The sequence below is a fragment of the Copidosoma floridanum genome, unplaced genomic scaffold, assembly GCF_036245765.1.
Source record: "Copidosoma floridanum isolate Cflo_tuat_1 unplaced genomic scaffold, Cflo_Japanese_pri ptg000001l, whole genome shotgun sequence".
Lineage (NCBI taxonomy): Eukaryota > Metazoa > Arthropoda > Insecta > Hymenoptera > Encyrtidae > Copidosoma > Copidosoma floridanum.
This window is the reverse complement of record NW_028321878.1, coordinates 6448621-6458345: the sequence shown is the minus strand read 5'-3', so window position 1 is coordinate 6458345 and position 9725 is coordinate 6448621. Positions and strand designations below refer to the sequence as shown.

At 39.5% G+C, this 9725-nt stretch overlaps 1 protein-coding gene across 3 annotated transcripts; it reads left to right on the top strand.

Moving 5' to 3' along the window:
- The first annotated feature begins 1648 nt into the window (after window positions 1-1648).
- Window positions 1649-9572, top strand: LOC106644389 (HP1 and insulator partner protein 1). Of its 3 annotated transcripts, none has more exons than XM_089590082.1 (11): window positions 1649-2542; window positions 2865-3250; window positions 3381-3480; window positions 3561-4616; window positions 4687-5187; window positions 5278-5606; window positions 5801-7282; window positions 7353-7528; window positions 7613-7823; window positions 7907-8050; window positions 8125-9572. In XM_089590082.1, the coding sequence occupies exons 2-11, from the start codon at window positions 2903-2905 to the stop codon at window positions 8275-8277; spliced, it is 4500 nt and encodes a 1499-aa protein (XP_089446208.1). In that variant the 5' UTR covers window positions 1649-2542; window positions 2865-2902; the 3' UTR covers window positions 8278-9572. The 3 variants fall into 3 exon arrangements, with proteins under 3 accessions (XP_089446208.1, XP_089446299.1, XP_014215333.2); XM_089590173.1 differs by having other exon boundaries at window positions 1650-2542; window positions 2865-2941; XM_014359847.2 differs by having other exon boundaries at window positions 1650-2542; window positions 5831-7282.
- Window positions 9573-9725: the final 153 nt, after the last annotated feature.

The window sequence follows — 9725 nt, the reverse complement described above, 5'->3', positions numbered from 1 at the left end:
GTTGACATGCGGAACCCACCGACAGTTAGTACAGGTTGACGCTAGCGCCGCCCGACCATGCGGCGTTACCACGACCTACGTAACTTAACTGCTGGCAGCATTTGCGGAGTACACCCATAGTTTTCTTCTCATGATTCCCTATTTCCGTATTTCGAACGACGGACCTGTTGGCACTGTGGTAAAAGAGGTGTGGGCTCAGATCGACTCGATCGCGCTTATATTATAGTAATCGTGCGGGAATCTCGCCGCTTGACGGAAGTTAACTATTAGGGGCTTGGCTACCTGGCGAGTAGAGCCTGAAGCGCGAGAGATGTGAGACGCCACAAAGGTACTTAGATTTTGAGTGCGATCAAGCTACGTCTCGTCGACAGTTTCCGCTGGATTCCGCTCTAAGATTACTTTTGCAAATTTGTACTAGATTTGCACAGTGAAAAGTGCAGGATGCAGGATACTTATTCATAATTCAGTATGTATACATATATAGACTGAGAGCGTGTGAGCTGAGGTCCAAAGGTGGTCGAAAATTTAAACCAGCCGCCATTTCACTCCTATCCTCCCATGCACCCGACATTGCGGAGTTTGTTGTCATGCCATTGGCATGGGAGCTGTTCACATAGACATTTTTTGCTTAATTCAATGTGAACGTTCATATTGAAAAGGGGGTTCCACTGTTCCGCTAAACTCAAATTGAGTGAACAGACTGAGCAGACCTATACTGTGTTCTCTGGGGCCGTACCATATAACTATTTTTCTGTACATCGGCTTATGTTATAACATAGGCCCGCGAAGCTAAAAAAAGTTATATGGTACGGCTCCTGTCAGTCATCATAGTTGCGACCATTAGGCTTTGTTGCCTGATGGAAAAAGAGGTATAGGTCTGTTCAGTCTGTTCACTCAATTTGAGTTTAGCGGAACAGTGGAACCCCCTTTTCAATATGAACGTTCCATGCGGCGTTACCACGACCTACGAAACTTAACTGCTGGCAGCATTTGCGGAATACAGCCTCTGATTTTATCATTCTGGTAAAGAGAGCACGGTGTAAGATATACGTGAAGTTATGTGTAGTTATTACATGTAATCACTTCTAAGTAGTACCATATGGTCGATTTTATTAAACCATATAAGTAGAATATCTATACTTTTGAAGGTCGATTTTCAGGTGAAAGATAAATTGTATACTTGTCGCAAATAGCACAGGCCACGTTAACTTTTTATTTTATATTTCTAAGATTAGTTGCGGCTGGTCTATTTTTCAACCCTTACCGCGGGCAGCCGTGGGTTGCCTATAGGGTCACCGGATATTTCGGCTTCCAAACAAACCTATACCTACATATAATAGATTATAAATTATGACAGAGGGTTGAGGGTTGAGAGCGTTGATTGAGATTCAGCATTTTCTAGCGGTATTCAATTTGGAATTTTCTATTGCAAGCATGCAAGCTCATCGGTGGGTCCCATGCAAGCGACCAATATTGGTCCAATTGCTCTTATCTGCCAAAGTCTGTAGAGTCTACCAATCAAAATTCTCCGCTACGGTGACAAACTTGTCCAAAATATCTCTCTCCAATGGAGAGTCTCCGTCAGTTTTATTGTCCTGAGTGTTACTGTGTTAGAGAGAGTGGCAACACGGCGGCAGCAGCGCCAGCAGCGGTGAGGGTGAGGCACCTGAGCGGTATACCTACCTAGAGCGGTAACGAGTACCAGAGCTGGTGCAGAACAGAGCCTTGCAGAGCTGGTGCACATAGTCGCAGAGATTGGCATGTGAGTGTGCACTGTGTTGTGTATCAGCATCCAGGGATCCCAGATTCCAGGTCCAGGCCACTAACAGTCTTGTAGCCTTGAACGGGATTAGTACTCATACAAATCGTCCTCCTCCAAGGAAGAAATTTTTTGTTCAAGAAAGGTCACTCGTCGGTACCCCGAAGATTTCTTTGAACGCTCGGTAACAACGACGGCGACGACGACTACCTAGTTACCTACAGTACCTACTACGGTGCACACGAGTGCGTGCGCATTTTTAACACGCGGCGTTCTCTCTCGAGGGGAATCCAAGACTCTGTCTTCGCGGATGTGGTACGGCATCGTTGGTTTTCCAGGTTAAGTTTTCCTGTCGCTCGCGCGCGCCCACGACGATGATCCGCAGCTTCAAGGACGTCGTTCGTGGTTAACTATTACTTTATAGTTGCATCTACGTTTATCGACGAGTACTGAGATATCCATTACGGTCTGCGTCGTCGCCTTTTTTATTTTTTTCTTCCCGTGTCGACGTAGCTTCGAGAGAAGCCGGTGTTTCTGTTTCACTTTCCTCCGGGGGTGAGCCCTTTGTTACCGTAGCATTCGCTGGGATATTCTCATCAAGTATTATTTACGAGTTCTGTAGGAACATAGTTTTACAAATTCTCGTTATTGTTCTCCATCTACACGGGCAGAGGCTTTTGCTCAAATAGAGGATATGACCGGCTCCCCAAGAAGACGAGGTGGAGGAGGTTGGCCCTGAGATTCATTTATCAACGTTGCTCTCTTCGAAAGAGGAATATTCCGGTGAGTTTTTTTTTTCTCGTTGTGCAAGCGCCAAAGCTTTTTTTCTTCTAGCTTTAGATAGCGTGTGTGTAGTATGTGTACGTATACGTAGGTGGCTACTGGGATCGTTTGTAAATATTTAGACAGACAAATGTTAGATGTACTTAGTTTAAAGTTTTCGGATATTGTACCTGTGCAGTTATTTACATTTCATTGATATAACTTATAGTTTTGCCGTGGCTTATTTTGATTTTATTAGAATCACAAGTAGTCTTGCACTCTATTCAAATTAAGTAGTATTGTAGAACTTACGTGTATTTAAAGCTTGTGCATCGTATTGCAGGCAAGTCTCGTCTGTGACTTTACCAAATAACTACGAAAATGGAACAGAATGATGGTGATTATCAACAAGTTATTGAGGTAAATAATACGACACAAGCAGACAACGGGCTTTATTCTGAGCACCTAGTACACGAAGTAGTCATACAAAATGCTAACAATCAAGGCTCCACTGAAAACTGTGAAATGTCTGACATTGAAATCATGTTGCCAAGCAATTACATACAGGATCAGGGCAGTAATAATGTGCTGTGTACTGCGGATTTGATCGATGGTGATAAGCATATTGAAAATGTAATCACGCATCAAGAGGTTATTAATGATCAGGATATTTCACAGGCTATTAGTGTTGAAGAAACATTTAGTAGCTGTAGTCAAAATTTGCAAGAGGTTTTTATTTGTTTTATTTTTCATTTTTGTTTCAATTGGTTAAACCTACATCTGATTTGTTTGAATTTTTTTTTCTGAACTGAATAACTAATTTATTTATTTATTATTTTTTTTTTTTTCCATGTTTTAGCAAAAGTTGGGTGAATTTTTAATACAAAATCAGACAACTTATCCTCAAGATAGTTTTGATGTAGACACTTCTAATTTCGAGACAAATCTTGGTTGTAATGGTAATGGCTTTCACTTTACTTTCCCTTTATGATGAAACCTTATATTGGTTTTTCTAACATTATGCATCCTATTTTTGTAGATGATCAACCAGTCAACGACAATACATTAAGCAACAGTAAAAGTGCGGTAAACATTTTGAGTGGTACTAAAGACCAAAGTGATCTACGATCTGAAAAAATCATTGCGTGTGAAGCACAAACAGCAACTGCAACTTCCACTAACCAAATGGAAAGTGGTAAGATTGTTAAAATGAGCATTTCAAATGTGAATGAACAGACTAGTGTAGTGGCAAGTGATACTGTGAAAGAAACCCTAGAAAAGCCTAATAACCACGTGGCAAAAGAAACAGATAAGTGTGTAGATTCTAATAATGTAAGTGTTGAATCTAAAATTGTTCATTCATCACCAACGAGTCAGTCGTCTAAAAACGTTAATTGCTCAGAGAAAGTTAAGAAAGCTGAAGAAGTATTGCTTGATAATTCAAACGTTTTACAATCAGATGACGTGGCTGTGCTGGCTGAATTTAGCACAATGAATTATGACCTACAGGAGGAAGAAAAACCGGCAAAAGCTGTTACCAAGACTAGTGAGCAAATAATTGAAAACCCAAACGAAATGATGACTGAGAATTTAAAAGATAAAAACGTAACGGAAGAAAAAAGTGTAAAGGTGTTGACAGAAAACTCTGAATCTAAAGAACAGTCAAAATCACAGGTCAAAAGTAATGACGTGTCAATGTACGAAGATGACCAACTTGATTTGCATTTGTCCGCTGATCAGTCTGTAGAAAGTCACCGAAACACCAAGGTTCTCCAGGATATTTTCGATGACTGGCAAGATGAGAACGGTGACGAGGAATCGGCTGTCCAATCCTCATCTGCTCCACAACCCAAAGATCCACAAGACTCAGTCGAAATGGAACTGCAGAACTTGTTGAATGAAGAGGTGCAGCAGGATGCTGCTCCTGGTTCCAACACAACTGAAGATTTACTCGGCAGTTTGGAGAACCCCAAAAGCAGTGAGCATAGAGCAGAAAGTTCACCTGTAAAATCGAAAATTGTCGTGGTGGAAAAATTGCCTAGCACGTCTCCTGTCAAGTCTCTTAAATCGCCCTTGGTCACAAACTCACCCAAAAGTACGTATTTTTTTGTCTTACTAAATTTTTTGATGCAATGTTAACTCACTACAATGATTCATGATTCCAGATATTGGACAATCACCAAAGAATGTCAGCTCAAATCAATCAGAACCAAAGAAGTTCCAGTCACCCAGACCAGGTGTTAAGGTTCCAGGTTCTCACCTGACCAGTCAAATCGCAACAACTGCCGAGGTAAACGAGGTCTTGAAGGAGCGACTAAAGGAAAAACAAAAAGATTTGCAGAATCCAAAAACCGCTGACATTGTTTTCGTGAAAAAAATGTCGCAAAGACTCTCCAGTCAGCTCTCAGCAGCGATTGTCAGTAGTGCCAGTACTCCTATTCCTTCACAGCCACAAAAAGAAAATAGTGACAGCGAAAAGGCTCAGTCTTCAGTAGTTGAGCTGCCATCGGCGTCAGTCGAGCCAAACAAGTCAACGACCGATAACGAGCTGTTGGCCATTCTTGAAGGAGACGTTGATCCTGACTGGTCCAATCTGAAACCCCACGGAGTATTGGAGGAGAATAACAAATTTAGCGAGTCTCATAGTTCCAGCGAAGGGAAATCTGGTAAGCTAATTATTGATATAACTTCTTCCTTATCTCCAAAAGCAAAAAAAAGTAAGACAAGTAAATAAATTTTGATTAAAATTGTTCTAGGATCAAAACTGGATCCAGCAACGGAAAGGGAATTGGCATTAAAACAACTTCTTGAATTACCAACTGCTTCGTCAAAGAAGAAGCAGATCAGGAAGTCTGTGAAATCTAGCAAAGATGGTGCAAAAGACGAAGATGAAGTGATTCACATACCTTCCGAAGATGATTCACCTCGGCAGGAAAGTAAGACACCTAAGCAGCAAAAAGAAAATATTCACAACACGCGGAGTAGCGATTCTATGGAATTGGGCATCGAAGAATCAAGATCAGGCAGGAAACGTAAACTCACAGAAAAAGCTCGGGAACATGAGCTTAGCGTAAAGCGGCAAAAGGTAATTAGACATTTTATTCTTACGGCAAACATGCGTATATTTAAAGTATTCTTTACATAATTACATTAGAGTTTGATTTCTTCATTTTCATCAGTTACCTCATAGTGGTTTATTGTTTTGTATGCATCATTACAATTTTATTTATACTTTGTTTTTTTATGTGTTTTCATCTTCAATGTTAATTTTGTGTACAGAATAGGGGTTCTTTCTTACATTTTACACAGGTTATCAAGAGCAAAGTTACACCAGATGTCAAAAAGACTTCAGAAACCGCCGATGTTGACGAAGAAAAATCCGAGACAAGTAGTTTACAAGTCAAAGTTGAAACCCAAAAACCAACTGAAGAATCAAGCCCTGCTGTTACACCCAAGTCTGATTCCAAACAGAAGAAAGTAGACGTGAAGCAATCACCTTTGGCAGCAAAGACACCAACTAATATCAAAGACAAAGAGACTCCTCCAAAGCGCTCTTCAGTCGGAGTGTCGAAAAAAGATACACCAATAGTCAAACGCAAGCTCACTGTGAAGAATATACTCAAACCAAAAAAGACAGCTACAAAGACTAAATCGTCATCACCGTCGGCGACGTCGGGGAGTAAAGTTACGACAGAAAAGTCGGCCAACACAAATACTACTCCCAAGGAAAAGAAGAAAACTGTTAGCGAAATCGATAGGTTGTTGCAAGATGAGGGCGTCGTCAACATGCTATACGATGCTGAACAACCAGACTCGCGCAAGAGGCTGGTACCGATAACCAAATCCCAAAAGAAAGTCATGGATGTAGAAAAAGCCGAGAGGGAGCTCAAGTTCCGTGCCAAATTAGTTAAGAACGCCGTACTTAGGTTGAGAAACTCGGGGGCTCCAACTTCTAAAGTTTCCCCAAGATCTAGGAGGACTGTCGCTGCAGCTGCTGCCCTAGCACACGTCGAGCAGACATCTGCTCAGCAACTCGATAAAAAATCGACAGATTCCAGCAAGGCGTCCGATCAACTGGATTTTATCCTACCCGCGAAAATACGCAACGCAGCCGACGCTTCGCGCATCATTCGTAGACATTCCTCGAGTTCTTTCTCGAGTACTTCGGCAAGTCCGCGAGTCAGCATTGATCAGCCACCAGAATCGCTCAACCTTGAAGAGCTTGAGGCCACCATAAAGAGAAAAAGAAAAATGTCACACGACTCGACCGACAAGGCAGACGTGAAAAAGAACAAGAAAAAGTCCATATCAAAGTCGGAAACGGAATCGAAGGAAAGTGATAAATCTTCGGTCAAAAAGGAGCCAGTTAAGAAAGGGACAAAGTCAAATGCCTCAACTCCACCGTCAGTTAAGGTAGCTAATAAAAACAAAAAAGTACCAAAGGGCAAGTCATTGGTAGAGTCGTCACCAGCTGACACAAAATTACCATCAAAAGGTGAGGAGGAGTTGTCGGCTTGTCTGGCTGAAGCTGCGACAGCGCTCTCGTCTAGCAGCAACGCGACGCGATTGTCGGGTGCATCGGCGAATAAGAAAAAAGGAAGTACAAATGCTACAAAGTCACTCGATGATGAAAAAGTAGTGGGCACTAAAAATGCATTTAGCAATAAAGAAATTAGCGTTAGGTACCATGGACACCTCGTACAGCTGATACTGACACCGTCGATGCCGGCATCTGGAATACGGAATGCTCTCACGATCGCGGTAAATACATCTTGCACCTTATACACAAATATAATGTTTTTGTAACACGCATTGACAATTAATATTACAGGCTATGCGCGAGTTTTGCGATGCTTTGACAATTTTAAGGAAAGACGACGTATGTCGCGTGGTTCTGTTCACATCGACGGGAACAAGCTTTTGTGAAGGTCTGGAACTTTCATCGCTTCTACGAGAAAATGTAGAAGAGCGGAAAAGTCGTGCCAAAGAAATGGCCGTGGCCCTGAAGTAAGTTACCACTTGTTATTTGTATTTAAATATTTAAAACAAAAAACAGTTAAATAATGTATTTCTTTTCATTATCACTTTCAGAGAATTTCTAAGATGTTTGGCCTCCTTCAATAAACCCATAGTAGCAGGAGTACAAGGAGCAGCAATTGGTTTGGGAGTAACAATGCTACCGCTATTTGATCTCGTAATAGCTAGCGACAAAGCTACATTTAGCACACCTTATGGCAAGCTTGGACAAATTGCCGAAGGAACTGCCATTTTAGCTTTATCCCGTAGTCTTGGAACTTCAGTAGTAAGTGTATAACATACCTATAACTGTTTTGAAAGAGCTATCAATTTTTCATGTCTCATTCATCTGTGGTTATCTTTTTTCAGACTAACGAGCTGCTATTGGGTGGGAGAGTTTTAACAGCTAGTGAAGCTTTAAGGGCGGGACTTGTCACCAGAGTCTTGTGGCCTGACAGATTTCAAGGAGAACTGTTGCCCTCCTTAAAAACCATGAGTGAACAGTCTGCGAGGGTAAATATTTGAATAGTTTTTAAACACCACAAAACATTTTATGAAACATTCGTCATGTCAATTTTTCATTACAGTCCATGGAAGCAACAAAAGCGATGCTTCGTCGGAGCCTTCGAGAAAGTCTTGATCCATACTTGGAGTCTGAAAGCTACCTACTTGTTCAACACTGGATTTCATCAGAATGTCAAGGAGCTATGAAAGCCTTTATTGAAGAAAAGGGTCAGTGAACGCGACATGGTGATGAAACAAAGTAAACAATAATTTAGGGATAAAAGAAAGTTTGTTTCCCTAATGTAAAGAAAACGTCAAATTCTTTGTCACTTTTGGATGTAGTGATGTACAGATTAATTAAAAATTCGATGATAGTAACTGTAGGTTCAATGGCATGCGCATGCTATTAAGTATAATAATCGCGTCGTAATAATTAAGATTAAAAATAATTGTTCTTCATTTCTTCAGTGAATTTTACATTTTTGTTCAACCTTGATTTTGCTTATTATTAAATGTCCTTAGTATATTATTTGATCAATTCATAGATTTTTGTTTTTGTAAAATAATTGCAAACTTCTGCTTTAAATGGTCTAGCATACAAGGTGTTTATACGTACGTGTGAATGATGAAAAAAAAAGTATATCAATATGCAATTATATTTGTACTGTAGACTTGGGCTTTTTGATAGAAACCCTCGTAACTCTTGAAGTATAGTTGAAATAAATGTGAAGCTTACGATTGCGATGGATGGAAATGGTCGATTTATTTTACATATTTACGAGTGACAAAATAACTATTAAAGTATTTTAATAACATACCTGTAAGTTTAGATGTAATGACACATTATAATCTAAGCATTTTGTCGAAAACTTTACAAAAAAATTATTAGATTTAAGTAATGTCCAAAACCTTGACAAACTTGTTCTTGTTACTACTGCACTCGTATAACACTGAGAACATTTTGTTTCAAAATGAAAAAAAGTTTTTTTTTTTTATTTACATGTGATTTAATATAATTATTAAAGTATAATTTTGAGAACCGCGTTCAACGTTCAGAATATAGTGAATCTGTCATACAGTTAATTATGTATTAAAATTGTGTAAAATTATATTTTTTATACACTGTTAATTAATATACTTGCCATTTTTAAATTTTGTAAAAGCTCCAGGTGTAATTTGATGTTTATTATAAATTTTGGATAAGTAGCAATTCAACAACAGAATGAAGAAATATTGAGTTAAAACGATTTTTTTTTATTTGTCGCAATGTGAAGAAAAAAAAAAATCTTTTTCGATTTGATGAAAAATACTCGTCAAAATATGCACAATTAGTTTCATTGCTCAATTCGGTCGTTTTCAGAGTTCAAAAATCATTTTCTTTACTCAAATGAGACACTCGTTGACATTAAAATTAAAAAACGAAGAAAAAAGATCCCCCTTCAAAGCCGACCAATTGAATCGACATTTTCATATCTTTTTTTAGTCTACTTACCTATTCATAATGTAAATACTGAATAAAGATTTTACCCAATAAAAAGACAAACTCTCAAGTCAATAACTTTCTGAAAGCTCCTATACCGGACGAAAAACAAAAAACAAAGTTAGCGCCTCCAAACGAATCAAAACCCACAAGGTGATGAAAAATTTTCCAAACCCGCACCACACGCTCGCGGACACGATAGAA